Below are 25,702 nucleotides of genomic sequence, written 5' to 3' on the forward strand. Positions count from 1 at the left end.
AAAAAGAGAGCAACTGCTCAGCAAATGCAGCTTCAAGAGGAATCCCTCTCTCCACCTTAAGTCCCTCCTTCACAGAAATTCCAGAGGCTACCCCTGCTCCTGTCTTTGAACAGCTTAGTCTGGTTGGGAAAACAAAACTACTCACATAAAGCAAGAATTAACAGTATGAAGCAGGATTCTGACATATGCTAATTTAATGCTAATCTAAAAGGACTCGATGCAACAAAAACATTAAGTAATTGTAATGACCAGAGAGAAGAGGGGCAAAAAACAAGCCTGCATAATTTATATTATTAATGTTCATTTCAATAGTGCTTTGGCTATCAGCTGAAGTTTCGGGTTTCGTTTTAGCTGTGAAGTGTGAATGATGCACCCAGATGTGTCTTTTTTGAGGTGAACTTCAGCCCATTCAATGAAGACTCCATGTCAGAGAGACCCCCCAGGCCTGGACAAGGCTGCTGATGCAGTGTTTCACACCAAGGGTCCAAGTCCGGGGAGCCCCTTCCCAGCTGAGAACAGCTGGGCTGGGAACACCGCGGAGATGGCCCAACATCCTACAGAGCTGTTCTGCTGTGCAGCGAATGCTTCCTGGATACCATCGCAGCCTGCTGTCCTCCTGGGGCTCGGGATTTCCCAAACTCAAAGAAGACAAGAAAATGACTTAGAGCTAACAGCTTGAACTGCAGACCCTCTGTCGCCACTGACTTAATCCTTTGGTTTCCACAATGTCAATAAAGCACTCTTAATAATTCGGCATACTATCGGAATTTCAAACTCTAATTCCCAAACAATCCACCAAGAAAATTCTCAAGAATGACCTCAGCAGTAGCCTGGATCCATCCCAGGGCCCCCGTTTTAAAGGAAATAAAGGAAATGGAGCTGTTCTCAAGAACTGGAGGGAGAGGGCACCGGTCTTGCCATGAAGAGCCCTAGATTCAAATCCGATTTGGCTCAGGGTGTAATCCTCATTGGATCACCTCACTACTCGAGCCTCATTGTCTCATCTAAACAATGGTGGGTGGGGAGTGGACACACCACCTGCTTCACAGCACTGCTGGAAAGGTTAAATGAGGTCACGTGAATGAATATAAGTGTTTTATACATGTCAGTACTCAATGATAGTTGAAATAAAAGCTAAAATATACTAAACATCAGGGCTAACATTAAAATGCAGAAAGTGTTAACAGAGACAAAACATTTTCTGTAATTGAGAGACCGCCAAAGTGCCCTTGGCTTTTTACTCAAGCTCTGAACACAGCTTTAAAAACTCTTATTAGGGGTCACGATTGGAACCATATTTGTAAGGAACAACAAATCTGTTTTAACAAGGCCAGGGTGTCATTCAATTAAAAGGAACGTGAGCCAGTGAAGGCACCAAACGCCCCACTCTGCAGGGGTGCCACGGCTGACGTCCCCTTAGGACTCCTCTGTGTGAATCATGCAATCTCTGGAGAACTTCTCATGGGTTGAGAGGGAGAAACTTCACCCTAAATCCCTAACACGGAAGCCTGAGAAGCTATGAAGAAACATCTTCTGACACTCCACACTCTGCAGGCTCATCACCATCTGCCCAGGTCAAGTCCAAGCTCCATACCCAGACCACAAGACTGTTGCCCATTATCTGGTCCCACCTAATTCTTCTCAGACCTCACCTCTTGCCCTTTCTTCTTAAATTTCTATCTCGGCAACACTGATTTTGCCTGGGAATTCACCTGTGTGTGTGTGTGTGTGTGTGTGTGTGTGCGCGCGTGCACACTGTTCCTCCTACCCCCACTGCCCTCCCTACTCTACCCAACTCTAACATCTAGAACCTGGCTACCTCAAGTGTGGTCGTACAACTCCACGTCCCAGGGACTGGCTAGAACTGCAGAGTTTCTAGCCTGCCCCAGACCTACTGAATCAGAATCTGCATTTTATTAAGATTCCTGTGATTATACTACTACTACATTTTCGTAAGGAAACTTAAAGTTGGAGAAGCCCTGTTGCCAAGATCCCACCTCTTCCAGGAGCCCTCCTTGATAACCAGTAGCCCTGGCCTCCCACCATGCCAGGGCAGATGCCCCTCCTTCAGTGCTCCTAAACTTTTGCTCATCTCATTTATTACAGAGTATCTTGCATATGCTTATCGTCTATGTGTCTGTCTTTGGCTCTAGTCTAGGGGCTCCCCAAGGCTGCAGACCACACCATCCTTGTGTCCCCTGTGCTGTACAAGGTATGGTATATGATTGGAGCTTAAAAAATGTCATTTGTTCAGATCTGTACCTCTGAAACAAATAATGCAATATATGTTAAGAAAAAAAAAAGAAGAAGAAGAAGAAGAAGGTAGCAGGAGGGGAAGAATGAAGCGGGGGAAATCGGAGGGGTGGACGAACCATGAGAGACGATGGACTCTGAAAAACAAACTGAGGGTTCTGGGGGGGAGGGGGGTGGGTGGATGGGTTGGCCTGGTGGTGGGTATTGAGGAGGGCACGTTCTGTATGGAGCACTGGGTGTTATGCACAAACAATGAATCATGGAACACTACATCTAAAACTAATGATGTAATGTATGGGGATTAACATAAGAATAAAAAAAAGTGTCATTTGTCACAGCCAGTAATAAACTCCTTGTGATTTTCAATTTTAATAACCAACTTTAAATAACTTTTATAATTAGCTTTAACTTTAATAATTAATTTAAATAAGTTTTAATAACTTTAATTTAAACATTAGTTTAATAACTAAAACTTTAATCACTAACTTTATTTTTTTAGAGAGGGAGGGGAAGAGGGGCAGAGAGAGAGGGAGCGAGAGAATCCCAAGCAGGCTCCACACCCAGCACATAGCCTGACACGAGGCTCAATATCATGCCCCTGAGATCATGACCTGAGCCAAAATCAAGAGTCGGACACTTAAGTGACTGAACCACCCAGGTGCCCCTAATCACTAACTGTAATAACTAACTCAGATACCTGGGAGCTATGTGCAAATTATCTCAATTTAGGTTAATTAGGTTAATCATGTTATACATCTGAACCCAGATACTTTGAATGTTGTATTTACATATTTATTTTGAAATATTTAAAATATTATACAATTTTAAGATACCATAGAATTTATTTTTTATAATGGAAACTTTCAAATGTATACAAAAGCAGGAAGGAATAATGAGCCCATTGTCATGCAGTAACAACAAATACCCACTTTTTTTTTTTTAAACCATTCTAGTTTCATCTATTTCCCTCATCTGACCCATTCACTCTTTGGAAGACTAGGTCATTTTAAAATAAATCCCAGACATATTATCATTTCAACCATGAATATTTCAGTATGTAAGTATAATTTCAAATGACTTAAAAAATTATTTGTATATATATCTCCACTGTGCCATTATTGTACCTAATAAAATTAACAGTGATTGCTTAATATAATCTAATAGTCTGTGTTCAAACTTCCCTATTTCAAAGATGAATTTGTAGAGTTGAGTTTGTAGAAATCAGGTGAATGTTTTATAGCAAACAAAAAATAGCTCTCAGCAACGAGAAAGTAAATTTCTCATGCCTGTGGTTTCAGGCCCACATCGGCTATGTGAAGGAAATTATATTTGCCTTTAAATGCCATTTGCAGGTTCCCCTCCACCTCACAACTAGATTACTTAAGTTTTACAAAACTGCACCAAACTTTTATAAAGAATCTAGGTAAAACAGAACAAATCAAAAGCCATGCTGGGATGCCTGGGTGGCTCAGTCGGTTAAGAGGCTGCCTTCGGCCCAGGTCATGATCCCAGGGTCCTGGGATCGAGTCCCACATCAGGCTCCTTGCTAGGCAGGAAACCTGCTTCTCCCTCTCTCCCTCTGCTTGTGCTCTCTCTGTCAAATAAATAAAATCTTTAAAAAAAAAAAGCCATGCTAAGGTCCATTCAAGCACATCCTTTGAAAGCAATGAAATAAATGGGAATTAGAATGGAGAGGATGATTATTTAACAAGAAAGAGATATGCAAAGAACAGCTATTAAGCCAAATAGTTTCCCCCTCAATAGCCAAACCAACAGGACTCAGAGTTGTAGAGGATGGAATCTAGAGGGATGATAACCTTGATGACTTTGAAATTTGCTTTTAATGATCTGTATTTCTCCTGTCCACAATAGGAACTTGGGGTTTCTGAGAAACATACTGGCCCATGTGGTTTGAAGACCAAATCCAATTACCTCAGAGTTATTCTCTTTTTAACGGTAAAGTTCTGATCCATGCTCCACAGGTCAAGAGCACAGTTCAAGTTTCTCTTTGCCCCCTGTTTGAATCATACTTCATTGTTGCCTCCCTGCTTGTCTTAGCTCTGTCCGAAACATGCCGATGGGCAGAGATTCCGGTCTCCACACAATGGCCCGCCATTCAACCACATTCTGCTTTGTCCCTAAACATCAACTCCCCCGGTTCCTGCTGGGTCTGTTATATTCAGATATGAACTTTCCAGGAATCTGATCATGTCACAGGCCTTTTCCTGTATGACAAGTTCAATGCTAATTATGAATAGTGGGCTTCACACAGAGGGTTAGTATTATTCATGAAAATTATGACTCCACATCCAGAAATACGACAAAATTGGCCTAAAATAGGCTGGCTGTATCTCCATCGAGTCCACTAGGCAATTACCAAGGCCTCTTGCTTCAAACAGTACAGGAGTTTTTCTCGACTACGTTAATCAGACACACTAGGAGCACAATGTTCTGCCAGACTCTCAAGGTCTGAGGCTCAGCTAGATGGGGAGCCCTGCCCTGGTGCCCACAGGGTGAACAGAAGGGTTTTCCAAAGAACCAAAGCCAGACACTGTTCCTTCCCCTACACCCCCCAAACCAGGTACTCCCCAGTTCTCATTCCCAACCTCTGTATGTCTCCCTGCCCAGACCATTTCAAGGCCAACTTCAGAAGCTTTGAGAAGCCTACTAAGGGGCCATAAGAAAAGGAAATGATATTTAATTTTCCTTTTTTGGAACAGTGAGGCACATCCTGCAAATATTAGGAATTAGAGGAGTACTAGATGGGTTGTACCATTTTCCAGTAATTCTCTCCTCTGGAACTTAGTTTCAGTGACCACATGAGTTGGCTCCCATTGGCCCAAATTATATTTTATAAATGCAAGTTGAGGATTATCTTTCCAAATAAAAGCGGCCAGATTGAAATCCCCTCTTTGCCATTCCTGAGAGAATGACATAGGCTAGTACTAAAAGACGATCTTTGTGTAGAACAAATGGACCGAGCAAAATCTGCTTTCCTCTCCCCCTGCCCCCTTTCTTCTTTACATAACTAGAGCCAAATGAGATGTTTTTCATTTTAAAAATTTGATTAAGCAGACTGAGCAAAGCCCATTCTGCTGGTCTTTACTGTTTTCTCAATTTTGGGACTAAATCAAGGAATACTTGGGTTGGAAGGGGAGTGAAGCCAGGGCCTCGCTGCCAGGCCATGGTCTCATTTGGAAGTTTAACTTTCGGAACGTGAGCGGTGGGGCCTGCAGCACCCCTTCCCCATGAGGCAGCAGAATTCAGACTGCTGTGGCAGGCGTGAGTGAGAGGTCCCAGGTCCCCCACAAACCTCCATATCACACTACATACACAGCCTCTAGAGCTGAGGAGAGAGGAAGGTGGCAGGGCAAGGAGTGAGGGGAAATAATATGGTAAAAAACAATCCAGACAGAATTATTATGAATGAGCTGTCCTTTTCCTCAGCCTAGTAACTGAGAAAAAACCTGCTCCCTTGGCATATTTAAAAAGATATTACAGGGCGCCTGGGTGGCTGTTGGTTAAGTGTCCAATTCTTGATTTTGGCTCAGGTCATGATCTCAGGGTGGTTAGATCGAGCCTGCTTAAGTTTCTCTACCACTGCCTCTCCCACTCCTCTCTCTCAAAAAAGAAAGAAAAAGGGGCGCCTGGGCGGCTCAGTCATTAAGCATCTGCCTTCAGCTCAGGTCATGATCCCAGGGTCCTGGGATCGAGCCCCACATCGGGCTCCTTGCTCCGTGGGAAGCCTGCTTCTCCCTCTCCCACTTCCCATGCTTGTGTTCCCGCTCTCGCTGTCTCTCTGTCAAAAAATAAATAAAATCTTTAAAAAAAAAAAAAAGAAAGAAAGAAAGATCCTACGAACACTACATTAGTAAACCACTTCCAGTACCATTCCAGTTTTGGTTTCTGTACTTTAAACCTTCCTACACTATTTTCTACCTTGTTTTCAAGTGTCTTCCTAAGAGTCCCTGCCACATTGCATATTCCCTGAGGGTCAGGGTACACTTCTGCCTTTGTACCTTGCACATAATAAACACTGAATATAGAAATGAATGAAGGAAACAGCTAGAAAACAGGCCTTGGAGTAAAAAGCTGAAGAAACTGGGCTTTTCAGTAGTAGAGAGGGATGAGGTACGAGTTATCACACAGAACAAGAGAACATCTTTATGCTGATATGAGGAAAAGGACTATCACATTGGCTTTGGAGAGGATCAATTAGATTTTTCCTGAATACCATTTTTCAGGGGAGATAGCGCATCAAATGCAAATAATAAGTAATGTCATAGTTTAGTTTTACTGTCTACAAAGGGATTCATCATTCACTCTAGACAATTCTCTCCCAAAAGCGTGAGGTAGTATTTTTTTTTAAGATTTTATTTATTTATTTGACAGAGAGAGAGAGAGCACAACCAGGGGCAGCAGCAGGTAGAGGGAGAGGGAGAAGCAGGCTTACCGAACAGCGAAGCCCAATACGGGGCTTGATCCCAGAACCCTGGGATCATGACCTGAGCCGAAGGCAGACGCTTAACAACTGAGCCACACAGGCGCCCCATGTGTGAGGTAGTTTTGTTTCCCTGGCCTGCTCCTGAGTTCTTGCCATCTCTCTATCCATGAATGAATCAGCATGAGGAAATTAAGTAGAAGTAGAAATTCTGGGTGGGCTTATCCATCAAGGGAATGCAGGTCCTGAGGGAACCAGGCCCCCTATTTCTAAAAAGCCTCAACAAGAGAAGGGAAAATCCTCAGCCCAGGATTGCTTCTCCTTTCACCTGCTTCATGAAATCCACCTGCCTAAACAACCTGCCTTCCGGCAGTGGCCTTCCACTCTGTACCCTCGGTGCTCAGTGTCCTGAGACCTTTCAGGTGGCGCATTAGAGCCTTACTCTGACAAGCAGGAATCTCGCAGTACTTCCAGTAGACACCGTCCTCATGCTCCGCCACGTAGCACCAGGGGCTCACATCTCCATCTGGATTTCTGTCGGGGAAAGGACACACAAGTACCACTTCTGTCATGTTAAGTCAACTGGTTCATTGCTTTTCAGGTTTACCAAAAAGCATCAGCTTCTGTGTTATTTCTAGTAATTGGTATGTATCTCAGTGCTGCCTCTTATGAAAAGAAAAATGGGGGGCGCCTGGCTGGCTCAGTCTGAAGAGCATGTGGCTCTGGACCTCGGTGTCCTAAGTTTAAGCCCTACGTTGGGTGTAGAGATTACTTAAAAAAAAAAAAAAAAAAGGAGGAAAAAAATGGTAACACTACAAGAACAAACTCATGCACTCTGACATATACTTCAGAGTTTGGGGGCGGGGGCTCTGTGTGGTGAACAAAGCTGATATAATTTCACAAAGATTCATGACAGTCTAACCAGGACAATTAACCACAGAACAAATCATGCCAAGCAGCACTAGCACTTAAGTGTTGTCACACCCATGGCTGAGAGCACAGGTGCTCGCAATACTGTGGATAAGAATGCGAACGGGCCCAGGGGCGCCTGGGTGGCTCAGTCGGTCAAGCGTCTGACTTCAGCTCAGGTCATGATCCCCTGACCTCAGGGCATCAGAGCCTCAGCTGGCTCTGTGCTCAGTGGGGAGTCTGCTTCTCCCTCTCTCTCTCCCCCTCCCCCTGCCTGTGCTCTCTCTCTCTCTCATATAAATTAAAAAAAAAAAAATCTTTACATAAAAAAAAAAGAATGCGAATGGATACACATGGTCAGGATGGCAATTTGGCAATTAGAGCCAAAGGCCCAAAACATATGCAAAACCCCTTTACCAGGCAATTTCTCCTTTAGTACTTTATTTTAAGTCAATCTCCGCTTACAAAGATGTTCACCACAGCATTTTTATAATACAAAAAAGTTATAAACAACACTTAAGGATTGGTTAAGTAAATATGTTATATCCATATAAGGGAATGATAAGCGGCTAGTAAAAATGCGGTGTAGAGACACATTAATTAATATAAAGATATCCACATGTCTTGTTAGGTTTTTTTTTTTTACAGGTAGTTCAAAACACGATGGGTGACACAATCCTATCATTTGAAAAGATGTATTCAGGCGAGGATACACATCAAACCCTTGAAAGTATCTCTGGAGAATGGGACTATCAGTAATTTATTTTTTCTTTTCTGCTTCTCTTTATTTTCCTACTTCTTCTACAATGAACACTGATTGTGTAATTTTTAAACAATAAAATAAAATTCACATAATACAGACTCCACTGACAAGCTTTCACCAGCATCAGGCTAGTTGGCACATGCTTGACAGAAATGGGTCCTATTCCTCCCTCAAAATACTAACTTCTCAGAAAATTCTGAAGAAAGCTAAGCCAAAGAGTTTCAGTCAGAACATGCAATCCTGTGATCCTGGTACCAACTTCTGATGCAGCAGTAATATTTTTTAAAGGTTTACTTCACATTTCTAAAATGCCCTTGAAGGTCTTTTCAACTCAAGGGTGCCATGACAATAATGGGCCGTCCTGCTGAAACAGACCCCAAAATGGCAAGGGCTACCACACACACAGAAAAGCCTTGCCTCCAAGCTCCCTTTCTTTCGACTCAAAACACTGGAAACCTGACACTCCAGTTAGGCCGGAAATGGGCATAAACACCCTGCAGCGGGAGCTTTGGAACCACCCCTATGGGGCATGAGAGGGATAAGCCTATTGTGTGGCCCAGAAGATAAGCCGCCCTGAAGCACAAAGGGTCCTTTCATTTTTTTGTGCCCAAAGGCAGGTGCCAGCGCCAACTCTGCTCTTCCCTGTCCCTCTGCCTTCCCCTCTCATCCAGATCCCTCGAGCCTGGAGAAGTGCATTCCCATCACTCGCCATCTCCCAGACATCTCCACTGTGATGGGTCTGGCACCCGAGCACAAGACAAACATGGTATCGAGTGTCAGCTGAGAAATCAAAGCAGGAGAACTTGTACAAAGCCCTTCTTTAAACAGTATTTCACTGTCATCTTCCTCCCTCTATTCAGGGTCCAGCTTTGATGTAGTATTTGGTAAAGACGTTAGAAAACAACTGTTTATTATCAGTGTCAAAACCATTCTGAAAAGCATGAGAATAGCTTAATAAAGAAGAAGCAAATGCATCTTGGATTTCGCTGCAGTGCTTAAAAAAAAAAAAACCCTGGACTCGCTGATGTGATAATAATCAACATTTCGGCCTCCCTTTTTTCTGAAGCAGAAACTGGTAGTTCAGGTCTGGTACATTCCATCAAGTCAAAGGAGAAGCTGCTGCTGGCCAGGGCTGAGGAGGAAGGTGCCCCCCCCCACACCGCCCCCAGCTCTCCCAGTGGAGAACCACCTGCATTTCTGGGAGCCTGGGTAGGGCTGGGTGCTAATCAATGAGAAAAGACTTTTTCATATAAATTAAAACTCTTTGGAAATTTAAAATTCACGTTAAAGTCAGACTTAAACCTAGGAGTTCTTCTGAGAAGTCGTGCTTGATAGAAAGCAACAGAATAATAGCACAAACTAGTAGCCCACACTCAAGAGACACTTTGGAATGAGAATATAAGTAACTATTGTAAAAACAAACAAAAAAACCTTCCAAACACTGGTTTCTCTTCCTAAATATTCTTCCCAACCCAACCCAACTCTTTCTATGAGTAGCAAAAGGGAAGGAAATAAACCAGAAATGGAGTGGGGTTTATTTCCTTAATTATTCAAAAAAGGTTTTAAAATGAATATGTGTAACTCTGAAAATAAAATGTAAAAGAATGACTTAAAGAGCATGTGTAACTTTAACAATAAAATGCAAGAGACAGCAAAATGTGAAGTAACACAAATTGTTACCTCTGGGAAATGGGGCTTGCTGAGGATTTTAGCGGAAAAGATGTCAAAAGATGACCTTATTTAAGCAATATTTATCTGTAGTTTTTGAGAATTTTTTTTGGAAAAGCTTTTAACATTTTTATAATAACAACTAAAAAATAATCCAACAGCCACTGTGGGGGAATGGCCAGTTGGAACAAATTAGAACAGAGGTGATGGAAAGAGCTGTAGGCACAGGGATAACCTGGATGACAGGCATCCACAAGGGTCCTGGAGTGTTAGTAAAGGTACACAGGGAGAGCAGAAGGTGAACAGCGCAGTCCATGCAATGCAGGTATGAATATGTTGGCTCAGCAGGGTCGAGAGTGCCACGGCTGAGATTCCAACATACTGGTAGAACCAGGGACATAGCATGTGACTCAAAGTGTAGCTCAGTCAACACTTCTCCCTGTCCTGATGGCTCAAGAGGCTGCCTTTGCATCTGTCCTAATAATAACTAAATTCGACACAGTGCTGATCCATGAGTCACATTATCAGGATCTTGAGAAGAAATAGCTTAAATGTAGCTATAACCAAAAGTGCTTAGAATCTTTCTTTGCTCTTGTCCCTATAGACCAGTGATTCTTAACTTGTTTTGGATCACCTGTAACTTTGAGAATCTGATCAAAGCCATGGATCATCTCTGTGGAAAATCTCTCTCTCTCTCATATAAATTAAAAAAAAAAAAAATCTTTACATAAAAAAAAAGAATGCGAATGGATACACATGGTCAGGATGGCAATTTGGCAATTAGAGCCAAAGGACCTGAAGCACCTTGGATCTCAGGTGAAGAGCCCCTGTCAGGGTCAGACAGGAGGTTAAGGACCAAAGAAACACCTTATTCTATGGAGAGGAAGGACACAGCACAAATCTGATGGTTACAGCTGCTCTCAGAGCAAGGCTATCCTGGGCTGGCGGGAGGTGGGATAATGTAGGACAGCTTCCTTTGCTCAGAAGCAGAGGGTGGTTTGGGCCACAGATGGTGCTCTGCTTGACCACCACATTCACAGGAGCTTAAAAAGCTTTGCTATCTATATAGTGTCCACTGGTGGCAGGGCCAACTAAGAAAGCCCTTCCCAAGAAACATGTAAGTGATCAGACAGGAAAGCAGAGCTCTGAAAACGTGTACCAAAGCAACCGGAATTGAAAAGAGTGGAAGATTGTGTATGTGTATGTGTGTGGCAAGGTGTGGGAGGAAGATTTTTAAAATAGTAACAAGAAAGGCCTTCTGAGTTGGCTAAAAGAAGACAAAGAAGCTTCCTGTAGTTGTAAGCAAGGCTGGAAGGGACTGGAAAAGAAGGCCAAAGATTTTTTTTTCTAAAACACTGTGTGGCCCCATCTTACCTGCAATAGTTATGCTCGCCTAGGCCCCCCTCCCCGTTGGGGTATTTCAGAGTGTTGTATGGATGCTGGAAAGTCTCGTTCCAGAACAGGCATGGCTTCCCTCCTTGTAGTGCTGTCCAGTTCTGTGTTCCCCTATAATCTGCACCATTGGCTGTGAAACATTCTAGGAGAAAGAAAAGACAGAGCAAACTGATTTTCTGGCAACATCCACAGTCTCCTCCCTCTCTGGTTGATGTTTTATTTGTTTCGTTTGGACCCAGCTGGAAATGGAGAGTGTCTTGCTAGATCCTAGACGCCAAGAAGTTAACATTGCTAGGGCTGAGTAAATCTGAAATGCAGTCCCCTTCAAATGCTAGGCTAGTCTTGGCACTAGCTTGTCTACAGACACTTTACAGACATTTTCCCCCTAAAGTGTATAGATCTCAACTCGAATATAAACAGGGAGCCAAAATGTATTGAAGCCCATGAAGGGAACCAGGAAACCCCCAAATCTGGGAATAGTTGGTAACAACCATCACAAGGAATTCTGGGTGCTCGGAGGGGGTCACTGGTCTCGCCAGTGTCTCTGTGTGGTAACTAGAACCAGGTCACCAGCTGTAAGTGAGCTCTCCCCTACAGTCTGAAAGGCTGCACTGACACTTGGATTTAATAAGACCATCGGATACAGCAACGCTTTGGAATCCCAATCACACAAGTCTGGGAATGACTCACATTCCCTGGTAATGAAGAACAGTCCTCCCCATGCCGTTTGAGATAGAGATGCAATGGAACAGACAGTCAAGAGGAGGGAGCAGGGGCCAAGTTGGCATTTTCTCTCACCTCTTTCCGAAATTCCTCCCTACAAGACACACTGAACATCGTCTCAGGTCCGTTTAATAAAATGACAAAATCCTTGCAGGTGCAACAATGTGCTTCTAAAATCTGCTTCTCAGACTCTGGGGGGATGGGAAATGAGGCTGATAGGATTTCCCCCCACATATTGCATGCATTAAATTCACAGAGGTTCATGAGAAAGGCACAGTACAAAGAGTAATTTTTAAAAATTAGCTTACTTGAAACTGACAGAAATACTTCAAACACTTCTTGAAGATGTATCACTAGGAACCTGACGATCTGGGGGAGTAACACTGACATTCTCAGCTTGCTTGCTTTCCTTCCCCTGGCATGCACTGACCTCTAACTTCCGGTATGAAAGACTCTTAGCACTGTCTCCTGTTGCAGGGCATGTGCCTGCTCCAGCCTAAGCATGTGAACAACATGAATGCATCTACATTCTAGGAGCTACTTCTTTTAATATTTAAAATCTATCCACAGACCACCTCTCTTCCTGTACTCCCTTCCTCCCACTATCTGGGCCTTTTTTTAATCTGGAATAGCACGGTTCATGGTTTTATGGACAGCCAAAATAACCTGGAATTCCAGGCTGTACAGAACATCATAGCAATTTATCATGTTTGGTGTGACATTCATATGTTTACAGTCAGTGCAACGACCAAACACTCTGCCTAGAGTGTGCATAAATACAAAAGGTCAAAGGTAATTCAAGGAGGCAGCTCAGTGTAGCATAAAATACACTGAACCGAGAAGCTAAGCTTTGGTTTCTTTTTCTTTTTTTTTTTCTTAAGATTTTATTTATTTATTTGACAGAGAGAGAGACAGCGAGAGAGGGAACACAAACAGGGGGAGCAGGAGAGGGAGAAGCAGGCTTCCTGCCGAGCAGGGAGCCCGATGTGGGGCTCAGTCCCAGGACCCTGGGATCATGACCTGAGCCAAAGGCAGACGCTTAACCGACTGAGCCACCCAGGTGCCCCTAAGCTTTGGTTTCTTGTGCTGGACCTACCACTGGCTAGCTGTGCGACCTTGGACGAATCACTGTCATCCACGGCACCACTAACGCTTACGTGGTGTTTCACCATGTGCCAAGCTCTGCTCTAAATGCTTTACAAATATCAACTCCCCACCAACCTGGTGGGGAGGTCCCTCAATATCCCATTTTACAGATGGGGCAACTGGGGCACTCAACCACCCTCTCCAGTGCCTCTAATAGGACCTCTTCAGGTCATCCTTGCTTTCCCTGTCCTCTCCCTCACCACACTTTCCACTCATCAGCAAGTCCTGTTGACTTTCTTAAAATATATACCCTGAAACTGCCCTCTCCTCTTCATCTTGGGTGCCACTTTAGTCCCATTCACCATCAGAGGACAGTATAACCTCGTTCAGGACTCACAGCCTCCATTTCTGCGCTCAAAGTTCCCAGGAAAATGTGAGCGCTGGGAACAAAACCCACACCCTTCATCCTTGCCTGCTAAGCCCCAGGCCTTCCCTCTCACCGCACCCTGAGCTCTTCTCCTAGTCACTTGCCATGCTCCTGCCACACTGGTCTGCTTCTAATTCCATAAACACACCATGCTATTTCCTGCCCAAAATGTTCTTCCCCTAATATCTCCCAGTGCAGACTACATGTCACCACCTCAGAAAACCTATCCCTACCATCTCCACTCCTAGTTTTCTGCCTTTTGCCTGTTTGCTTCATAGCATTTATTATCACTAGAAATATATATGATCTGCTAGACAGGAAGAGAGAGAGCGTGTGTGTGTGTGTGTGTGTGTGTGTGTGTGTACCAAACCCTATCCTGACTCCAGGGATAGAGTGGGACCTGGAAACCTGTATTTCTAAAAATCTGCCTAGGTTAAGTAATTTGGCTTGGGAACCACTAGACTAGATGATTCTAAGAGCATCAAGCCAATCTTCTGCCAATTGCTAGAATTTTAATTGCTATGTGCTGATACATCTTTTTCTCCTACCACAAGTGGTTGAGGACTGGCCCAGGAGCCAGAAATGCCGGCCAACCAATGGAAGGCCTTAGCCATAGACAGCAATTTGCAGGACAGTGGGGTCAGTGTTCCCAGAGGCTCAGATGACTTGATTTGTAACACAAAAGAATGTGGTGGCCATCCACACCTGTCAGTCCTCGTGAATGGGGATGAGGAGGCATCTGAGAGAGGGAATGGCAAAATGCAGGCCTGTTTGCTTCAGTCTGCTTCTCCTAGACCCAAATCTTATTCTCAGTTGCATTAGGGAAACTGAGGCAGTGTACCACATTTTATGATTATTTTTTTAATGGATTTGCCCAGTGCATATCAATTGTGGAGAAAAACAAGAAAAACAAACTTGAACATTCTGGATCAAAGTGACGTGCACATCCTGATTTCATCAGAATATCAGGGCAGGTAATGAGGCCCCCTCCTGCCTTATTGTCTACTGCTATAAAACTGACATAAGCTCTGACTAGATAAACGAGAAATGGCTTAAACCAATAAGAAATAAAATACCACACGGCCAGCTGTAGATTTAGGCATTCAGCGAAAGGGAACAAGCAAAGGTGCTCGATCTCATGTCTAGCACATCGTTAATTAATCCATTCAACAAATATGTATTCAGTACATACTATGTGTCTGGCACTGTTCACGGCACTGGGGCTTCACCGGTGAACCCCGCAGTCACGGAGCTCCTAACAAACCAGTCAAATTCACATCAGGTAGTGAGGAAGGCTGTACGGAAAAACGGAGTAAGGGGATGGAGACTGAATGGTGGGGGTTCTTTTTTAGGGAGGGTGGGCCAGAAAAGGCCTGGAGAGGAGGAGGCATTTGAGCAGAGATGTGGTCAAAAGGAGGAAACAAAACCATGTAAACCACGTGGGGAGAGCGGTACTGGCAATGGGCACAGCAAATAGAAGACCCGTGTGGGGGGCGCCCGGGTGGCTCAGTCGGTTGAGCGACTGCCTTCGGCTCAGGTCATGATCCTGGGGTCCTGGGATCGAGTCCCGCATCGGGCTCCCTGCTCCGAGGGGAGCCTGCTTCTCCCTCTCCTTCCCACTTGTGCTCTCTTGCTGTCTCTCTCTCAAATAAATAAATAAAATCTTTTAAAAAAAAAAGAAGACCCGTGTGGGCCCCAGTGTGCTTGGCAGGTTTGGGAACTAAAAGGCAGCTCCTCTAACCGGGATTAGGGTGAGTGGGTGGGAAGTGAAGAGGAGGGGGAGGAGAGAGGCAAGGCCAGGACATACAAGGTCTAGAGTGTTATATAAATCAGATTTTGGCTTTTGTTCTAAGTGTGAGGGGAAGCCAGTGGAGGGTTCTGAGCAGAGAAATGACATGATCTGACTTATCTTTTAGAAAAACTGTCTAGCTGCTGGGTGGAGGAAGAACTCTGGAGGGGAGGAACTCCTCGGGGAGATCAGTCAGGTGGTTACAGCAGAAAGATGGGCTAGAAAGGGTGCCCTGGGCCAGGCTGGAGGCCAAAAGGTGGTGAGAAGTAACCACATTCTGGATGTGCTTTGAAGGCAGATCCAAAAGTATTTGCTGAGAGCAAGAGGAGTCGAGTATAGCACATGGGCCCGAGCGGAGACACCATTTACTACAGCGGGGAGGACACAAGAGGGACAGAGTACCTTGGGTGGAACCAGGGCTTGGCTGTGGATCGGTTAAGTCTGAGACACCTTTCAGAACACTGGGTGGAGATATACAGGAAGCAGATGGCTTGTTGAGCCTGGAGCTGAGGAAAGAGGCCGAGCGAGGCTGGAGCTAGAAATGTGCAGTAATGGCACAGATGCGTGGGGAGAACAGGAGTACTGCAGGTGGAGAGAGAAGACATCTGGGGCTGAGTTCGGGGGCCCTGCAACACTTCAGGCATGGAAGAGGAGGGCCTGGCACTGATGAGTGAGAAAGTGCGCCCTGGGAGGTGGGAGAAAAGCTACGAAAGTGTGTGCGTCTCAGAAGTCAAGGGGGAAGGTGTCCTGAGCAGGAAGGAAGAATAAACTGTGAACACCGAGGAAACTTCATTTCCTCATTTTCTCTGGCCAGATCCCAATTATCTCACAGAATTCATCTGTTTGACCCTCTCCATCAGAAAGCTCCGAATGTTTTGTTGTGGGGATTGAATGAAAACAGCCCTTACGTTAAACATAAGTCTGACAGAAATTTAGTAATACAGCAGAAAATTTCTTCGATGTGGCTGGCATCAAAGCACCCAGAGCACTAATTCCACCCTTCTAAGTTGGTAATTCCTTATCATTCCCCCCATCACCAAAATCCTCCAAAGTATGGCATATGACATTTATTTTTAAAACTGGAGATGCTAATTTTATTGAAATTCCCTTGCCGATAAGTGGAATCACATCAGGGTAATCAAATCCCTGGTTGAGAATCTTGAGCAAATGGTTTTGTGCCAACCAACATTTTCTGTAGGACCTGCTACCGTATGAAGGCCTGGAGGTTAATTTCCATGGTAGTAAGATCTGTAGGTAAAGACTCTGCGTTTGGGTGAAAGCTCAATACTCCTTCACTGCTAATAAAAGCTAGCTGGAGCTTTCTCTCATAAAGCTATTATTGTTCGTTATGCTTAGAATTTCGAAGGGTTGGATATAAAGAAAAGACCTGATGCCATATATATTCTAAACTTTCATATTTATACCTTAAAATCCATAGGATCTCACATGTTCACAGGCTGTATGTAAAAGTATTTGAAGATTTCGATAATTTAGAGGCATGAGCTGTAGAAGACCTAGAAATACTTCCAAAAAATATTTTCTACATTACAATTCTCAAAGTCAGTTCACCTCTTGGACAATTGCTTGAAAAATAGGGACCCGCTCCCCAGACAAATACTCCACAACATTTACAATTTCAGAAGTGCTCATGGAACCCCTTAAGCCCTTCTATGTAGCCCCAAGATCCATTAAGTCTAAGGACCCCCTAAATAAGTGATATCTACAGAATACACAGACACACACACACATACACACAAAGAAATTTATAGGACTGAATATTTAATTTCAAGGGTTATGAAATAGTTTAAATCAAATACTTAAATAGTTAAATACTGTTCTGCACGAAAAGCTTTTAGCAGCAATGTGGTAGAGCACGGAAAGTGTAGTTAGGGGCTGGGCCCAGAGTTGGCCTGTGGTTTACAAGCTACAGGCACTCAGCTAACCTCTTTGAGCCTCAGTTTCCTCACTTGTAAAATGGGGGATTAGGTTAACTACAGTTCAGGGCAACGGGAAGATTTGGAGGATGTGCAAGTAAAATGCCTAGCACACAGCAGGTGCCCAATAAATTATTACTATGTAATTATAATGTTTTTTAAATAGTCAAATTTATTATAAATCTGAGATCATCATGATCATATATTTCATTCTGGTCCATAAAAAGTTATCTATAAAAGGCAATTATAACATGAACAGATAGGCATATCATCCTGTTTTAATTCTTTTTTTTTTTTTAAGATTTTATTTATTTATTTGTCAGAGAGATAGAGAGAGAACGGCAGGCAGAAGCAGACTCCATGCTGAGCAGGGAGAGTGACATGGACTCGATCCCAGGACCCTGGGATCACGACCTAAGCTGAAGGCAGATGCTTAACCAACTGAGCCACCCAGGCGTCCCTACAATTCTGTTTAAAGTTATCAGGCTAGGGCGCCTGGGTGGCTCAGTTGGTTAAGCGACTGCCTTCGGCTCAGGTCATGATCCTGGAGTCCCGGGATCGAGTCCCGCATCGGGCTCCCTGCTCGGCAGGGAGTCTGCTTCTCCCGCTGACCCTCCCCCCTCTCATGCTCTCTCTATCTCATTCTCTCTCAAATAAATGAATAAAATCTTAAAAAAAAAATAATAATAAAAAAAAAATAAAGTTATCAGGCTACCATCAGGATAGAAAATATATATGGTGTAAGCCCTGTGATGAATCCAAGCATTCAGTGAATAAGGGGTGAGGAAAAAAAAAGGTTTAATGGAGCAAATAGATTTTTCTTAATCAAAATTTCAACTGTGTGATGAAACATCTTTGTTTATATGCTCTAATGAATCATAGAATCAATATCTGTACTTGGGGCATCCGACTCCTGGTTTGGCTCAGGTCATGATCTCAGGGTCATGAGATCGAGCCCCCAGTTGGCTCCATGCTCAGCAGGGAGTCTGCTGGAGATTCTCTCTCCCTCTACCCCACCCCCTGCTTGCACATGCAAGCACTCTCTCTCAAAGTAAATAAATAAATCTTTAAAAAGAAATGTTTGTACTTATTTTAAGTGAGGAAAATGCCAAGTTAATAGAATCCCAAGCAATTAACTCTGCCAGCTTGTACACGCACAGCATTTTTAAAGTTCACGTTTAAAACTCTTAATGAGACGTTCTCTTAAAATAATTAAAACTTAACATATATGAGACAGTGGTAGGAAAGCAGCAGTTAATCGAAAAGCCATTCTATTTCTTGACAAGATTTAATAAAGTTGAAGAATATGTTCTCAATGAGGCTCTGTAACTAGGTCATTCCTAATTACACTATTTGTCTGAAACCATACTATTGAGAAACAGAAAAATGTTCTCATACTGAGTCTAGAATATTCCTAGTTTTCTGGTGGAATTACTAGTTGGATCTCTAGCCACGATGTCTGTGACAGTCACTGTTTTTAATCAATCAAAGTTAAGTGTCCTATGTAGGACCACTCAGCATCTCTTGTGATTCTATGTTGGATGAATTCACTTGGTTTTGATCCAGTTTGGAATCAACGTGAATCAATAAACACTAAATTCAATTATGGCATCTTAAAATAAGACAACAGAAAACATTTTCCAATGGGAATATCTTCTGTTCCTTTAAATATGTCTCTAAAATTTGGTAAGTGGGTAGAATTATAGAAATACAAGGCTTAGGTGGAAAAGGCTCCTTTTAATATCTAGAGGACAACACAATAGTGTTGTTAAATGTCTGCTCAGCACACCTCCTACTCTGCTGGGTTTCTGGTACAGATTGGTGTCCAGTGGGAACTTGTGGGTACATCTTCAAAGCTCCTGCTCCTGGGAAAAATGCCTTTTGCACACAGACACTCAAAAGCACAACAGGAATGCTTATTTCAGTTATGCGCAACCCTGAAGTAAAGAGTAAAGAGACACATGACTGTGGGAAGGCAGTTCCCAACATGGCTGAGGTAAGAGCAGTGATTCCCACAATCATTTAGACTTAGGTTATCGGATCTAGACTAGAGAGAGGATAATTTGGAGAAGGGGGTCCTCAGTATATATAGTATGTACAAGAAATCACTGGAATAAAGAGGAAAGGACATCAGATGTGGTTTGAGCAAATCACCTGGACACTTGGGGTCTGTTTCTTCACCTGTGAAACAATGGGGTTTGAGACAGATGATCTCAGTGTCCCCTTACTCTAAACTCAAATTTCAAGATTATATCAAAATGGAACTGAAGTTCAAAAGTCCATGTGACTGGAGAGTACTGATGGCTCAAAATCTCTTCCAAGCTTAAAATTCTCTAATTTTGGGGTGCCTGGCTGGCTCGGTTGGTAGAGCATGTGACTCTGGATCTTGCAGTTGTGAGTTCAAGCCCCACGATGGGTGTAGAAATTACTTAAAAATAAAATCTTATAAATATACAATAAAATTCTCTAATTCTACATGTTTCTCTAATGGAAGTGACAATTCTATGGTAAAAAAAAAAAAAAACACCTCACCTCCGATGTGGGCCCTGAATCCATCAAAGAGGTACTTAAGCACTCTTTTTGCTTAGAAAAAAAAACCAAACAAACACATCCTCAACAAATAAATTACAAAGAAAAAAGAAAAAGAGGGGAATCTTATAGGTTAATAGAGACTCTTGTCACATCCCCTAAATATACCTTGCTTAGATCCCGAGTTAAACTGTAAAACAACCACTGAGACAACTGGGAGAATTTGAACACTGATTACTGACTGGATATTTAATAACATTAAGGAATTATTGTTAGTTTTTCTAAGCGTGATGATGGTAATGGTACTGTTACTATGTTTTTGAAAAGAGTTCTTATTTCGAAAGACATACTAAGATACTTATAGATGAGAAGATGTATCTGAGATCTATTACAAAATAATCTAGTTGGGGAGATGAAGCAGTAAAAATGAAATAATATTGGCCATCGTTGATCATCATGGAAGCTGGGAGATGGATACACGGGACTTCCTTACATTCTTCTATTTTTGCATGTAAATTTCCCATAATAAAAATTTGTTAAAGGATATCTTGAAAACATGCTGTTTTATAATTAATTTACCTTAGTTTCTTTTCAAAAACTATAAACAAACTCAATCAGCTGAAATTCAGTCATCTAAATTCAAGATAGACATTCACATATCATGTTCTTGGGCTATGTATTAACAGTTGAAATGACCAGAGAACAAGCTGTACTTTTGCCCAAAGTAGAATTACCATAAAAAGAATCACTCTAATTTTTTTTAAAGGTATCAGTTTTTTCATTAAAAAATCTTTTAGGTCTTTCTTCTCATTCAAGGAAACAGTGTCCTTAAGAACAGTAGTGGAAGAAAAGAAATATGCCTCTCAAAGTTACTTTACCTGAAGAATTTATATTTTTGGAAGGAGGTTTTGAGGTCTTCTATTTGAATCTCCAGTTTATTTATCTCTACTAATAGATGAAATATTTAATTACTTAAAAGACTATTCCAAGAAAACTGAACGTACTGTAAGCATAAGACCAGAGGTTTAAGTTCAGAAGACCCATGAAAATATTTGAGAGAGGACTCCTTATTGTTATATAAAAATTTGAAAAACAGGGCGCCTTGGTGGCTCAGTTGGTTAAGCGACTGCCTTCGGCTCAGGTCATGATCCTGGAGTCCCGGGATCGAGTCCCACATCGGGCTCCCTGCTCAGCGGGGAGTCTGCTTCTCCCTCTGACCCTCCTCCCTCGCGTGCTCTCTGTCTCTCATTCTCTCTCACAAATAAACGAATAAAATCTTTAAAAAAAAAAAAAAAATTTGAAAAACAACCCAGAATGCAGTGCTGTTTGGGTCCCAACCACTCTTTTCCCATCTGGCTCTCATCGTAAATATGCTCCACTCCTACCCAGGCGGACCCACTGGAAAACATGTCACGGTTGCCACTGTGAAGGACATGTGTTTCTGCCAGGAACAGTCACCATGAATACGCAGTAGTGCTTGAGGAATTTAAAGCAAGTACGCAGTGGTGCTTTAGGATATTAAAAAAAAAACACACCATCATCAAATTGAAGACCAAAAGATAGCTTCTGAGAAAGAACCTAGCTCTATCATATATACAGAGATGAGGCCAAGCCTCGGTGAAAGAACGAACAGACACACTCAGACAGAGGTCGCCAGCTCAGAAGAACTTTAGTTTCATGAATTAACCATGGATTTTACTGCCAATGCCACGAGAACAGATTCTACTGCACTTTGGTGATGGCACCTTTCTTGATATAATATTTGAATACAAATGGGTCTACTTCAATCTTGAAATGAAATTTCACACTAGACATAGTTTTCACATGAGGCAACAGGAAGCTTCTGATGTTTTAAAGCTCAAAATCCAGTTCCCTGATGGCAGGAACTTAGTGCCTTACGAATCAACTCTAAAGGAAACAAAAACAAGACAAAAAGATGGAACACTATTTGGAAGGTGTCTAGAACAGACAGCACTGCTGCAGAAACTGGGGGCTCTAAAACAAGTCCCACGGTACAGGCTGCCACAGCCTGGTCAGACTCGATCACCTTGAACTGTAACTGCTCAAGAAGCACCTGTCCCTGCTTCCACTAGCCCATGAGTTTCTCGAGCATCTCACTCATCTTTATATCTGCAGTAAGTACAGACCACTCAGAACGTGACTGGCAAATGTTAGCTGAATGAGGGAAGCAGGTATATGGGAGAACTGGTGTGAAAATGCATTACAGACATATTGAGTGCCCTGGTTCCCTCACCAACGGATGCCTCTAGGCTAGCAATCATGACTTACCTAGGAATGACCTGTGAGAATATGAGAAGTTCCAGGAAAGCAGGTAAATCACGTACTTGAAAATCAAATACTTGCTATTTAAACCAGAGGAATCTGCTATTAAAAGGAAATCTATGGTGAAGCCATTTGTAATAGGGAATAATCAACCCCCATTATAATGAAAATATACATTTTTTTATTCTGAGTTTGCTTTAAGCAAGAGGCACCTGGCACAAATCCACACACTGCCTCACCATCTCTTGACCAACCCTATTTCACGCTGTCTGAACCTCTCAATCAGTATAAAAGGAGATAAAACAAACTGATATAATCCAGCTTCTAGACAAGTTTCATCAGTATTGCCTGTGCCCTATTGTTAATTTCAGATAGCAAGAAAGTTCCCATATAATAGAGCCCTGGAGGGCAGCCAACACTCCACGGAAGCCAGGCTGTGGGCTATTTAGCTTCCCTTGGTTGATACGGGATGGCCAAATAATACAAGAATTCTTGAGTTGGGAACTGATTAGCAGGTCGACAGCATATCCCTAAAGTACATCTTTTAAAGTAAAACCTAAAGCAACAAAGTTGTAGTCTTTTATGAATTGGCACAGGGATGAGTCCTAGTCAGAGATGCTGGGCATACAGTAGGCATGTGATAGGCACTTGTTAGTTGGTCCCAAGATAAAAACATGATTCAAGTGACAAGTTTCAGACGTTCTGGCCAGGGAGACAGTTTTGGGCGGAAGGAAAGATTCAGTGTAGCACTAACTTATAAACAAAAACAAGCAAAAGCTGTCATGTCTAGCCAGCCAGAGCAATAAGGGTAGATGGTGACCACAGATTGATTTCATAGTCAAAGGTATAAAGTTTCACAGATCTAGAGTAGAGTTGCCAGATTTAGCAAATGAAAATATAGGATGTATGCCTAAATACTCCATGAGACAGACTTAATACACACAAAAATTATTCATTATCTGACATTTGAATTTAACTGAATGTCCGGTATTTAATCTGGCAATCATACTCCAGGGAGAGTAGAAACACGCTGACTCTCAAATGTCTTTATTCCACTTAGGTTTCCAAATCGCTGTCCACAGAAATGCTTACTTGGGAACTCAGATATGGATAATGAAGAATCTACATTCTTAAGAGTGAAACAAGATGTTGATCAGAGATGCCTTCTCCTAGGTCACGGCGATAGGAAGGAAAAAAGAATAACACAATTAGGATGGGGTTTCTCAACCGTGGCACTATTAACATTTGGAGCCAAACAGTTCATTGGTGGGGGGGAGCTGTCCTGTGCATTGAAAGATGTTCAGCAGTATCCCCGGCCTCTACCCGCTAGATGCCAGTAGAATATCCTACCCCCAACCGCACCCCACCCTGTGTTGTGACAATCAAAAATGTTTCCAGATAATAAGAGGCACCTGGGTGGCTCAGTTGGTTAAGTATCCCACTCATGATTTTGGCTCAGGCTCTGCACTCAGTGGGGAGTCTGCTTGGGATTCTCTCTCTCTCCCTTTCCCCCTCCCCCCACTCACGATTTCTCCCTCACACTCTCTCTCTCTCAAATAAAATAAATAAAACTTTAGGGGAGCCTGGGTGGCTCAGTAAGTTAAGCACTTGACTCTTGATTTCAGCTCAGGTCAAGATCTCAGAATCGTTGAGACTGAGCCCGGAGTGGGGGCCCAGCGTGGAGCCTGCTCAAGATTCTCTCTCCCCCTCTGGCTCTTCCCTGCTCTCATTCTCTATTAAAAAAAAAAAAAAGGTTTCCAGATATTGCCAAATGTCCCCTGGGGGCAAGATCTCCTCCAGATGAAACCAATGAATGAGATGAAATGGTCAAATAAACAGAAAGTGTCCTATCCATTAACAAGTGGTCACATAACAAAAGATTCTTCTCAAGGGAGAAATTCTCAGCTCACCCTGGGCCCCCTTAAGCCCGTAATAAGGATGAGAGGCCTACTCATTTCAGCTAAGACAATCAAAAACTCGTCATCTGCCACAAGCGCTAGAGAAGAATCTTTGGTGAGCCAAGCCAATGAAGCTCTGCATGGTTACGCACACATCATAGCAAGCAGGGCGTCGTACCCAGCCTTTGAAGACGGTCCTTTTAAGTTAACCTCCCTTCCAACTAAACTTTTTCCAAATCTCTTCCTGCCATTTGGAAGTTGAGTGATTCTCAGCTGAAAAGGCCTGTATATACGAGGTGCAGATGGCGGCAGTTACGGCCCTCACCAGATGCTGCAGTCTCTAATTTGATTGAAAGGATATAATTAGACAACAGAAACACTTTAATGAAAGAGCAAAACATGGAGGGAGGGAAGGATTGAAGGCCCTTAACTGATGCCAAAACACCCACCAGTAATAGAGGCTTTGAGTCTAGGGCAAGGAAAGGGGAAAGCCCCTTAAAAGGACTGTCCCCATCCTGTTTATTTCCCCATAGACATAGGAATAGGGATTTTATTATTGTAGATTTCCACTGTATTTTATGTGGGAACAATCTGATTAAAACCAGAAGAGTCTTCGGAAGAACATCAAAGAAAAACAAATATGGCTTCTGTGGTCATTATTAAAAATATTTTTACCAGCCCAATAATCTTCTTTGAAGATGAATTTTTATAGATTGAACAGCAGCAAGTAATTTACATACTATGATGGCATTGGTTAATGATCGCTACCATTGTAGAAGAGGACCACTTGGTCGCCATGTTTTCATGCAACTTTAGGCCACTGAGGAACATGGATAGCCATTTAACATACCTGTTTCGAAGGCATAAAGAAACCACGTAGAACTAGTCCTACATGCTGATGCTGCAACCATTTTGAATCATCTTTAAAAGTTGCTTATGCTGTTTTTACCATTTCCTAGCTTTCAAACTTTGAGTGTGAGTATACTGTTCTGGTTCTAACCAAGAATCTAACCAAACTGAAAGAAATCCAGCCCTCAAAGTCTAAAGTTGCTAATGTGGTGTGACACTCGGGTTTGGAAGCGGCTGCAGCCTCCTCAGCCCACCAGAAGCATGGCCCGCCCTTGTGGTAAATTGAACAATAAAAGTTTAATGCTTTGGCGACTTGCCAAGGATTAAATCAGTGGCAAGAGAAACTAGAAGCTGGGCCTAGCAGAGGGGCAGCCCCTAGAGGGTCCTATTATAATTGGGAGGAATAACGGCAACCTTGCATGTTCGGTGGCCTAAAATCTTTTGTCTGCCAGGTACTTCGTAGCTCCTAAGTTCATTTCTCTTCAAACTGTTGCAAGTCTGGGGTGCCTGGCTGGCTCAGTAGGTAGAGCATGCGACTCTTGATCTTGGGGTTGTAAGTTCAAGCTCCACGCTGGATGCAGAGGTTACTTAAAAATAAAATCATAAAAAATAAAATAAACTGTTGCAAGTCCAGGTTAGGGAGGTGTTTCCCTAGAAAGAAGACTAAAAGGGGGTGGGGGGGGTCAGGAAGCAGGGAATTTCCTTAGAGGAAAAGGCAAATTTCTATAAGAGTGGTTATTTTTGAGAAGTATGGA

General features: G+C 42.9%; 1 protein-coding gene across 2 annotated transcripts in view; it reads right to left on the minus strand.

Annotated features, from left to right (window-relative positions):
• KREMEN1 (kringle containing transmembrane protein 1) overlaps positions 1-25,702 on the minus strand; it is a 64,251-nt gene that overhangs the window by 33,099 nt on the left and 5,450 nt on the right. For both annotated transcript variants that reach the window (XM_081801903.1, XM_081801904.1), the window contains exons 2-3: positions 11,409-11,571; positions 7,137-7,228 (exon numbers count right to left, since the gene is read on the minus strand). In XM_081801903.1, the coding sequence (XP_081658029.1) occupies positions 7,137-7,228; positions 11,409-11,571 (255 nt within the window). The remainder of the gene's footprint in view (positions 1-7,136; positions 7,229-11,408; positions 11,572-25,702) is intronic.

This window comes from Leptonychotes weddellii, chromosome 13, assembly GCF_054177405.1.
Source record: "Leptonychotes weddellii isolate Sample4059 chromosome 13, ASM5417740v2, whole genome shotgun sequence".
NCBI classification, from domain to species: Eukaryota; Metazoa; Chordata; class Mammalia; order Carnivora; family Phocidae; genus Leptonychotes; species Leptonychotes weddellii.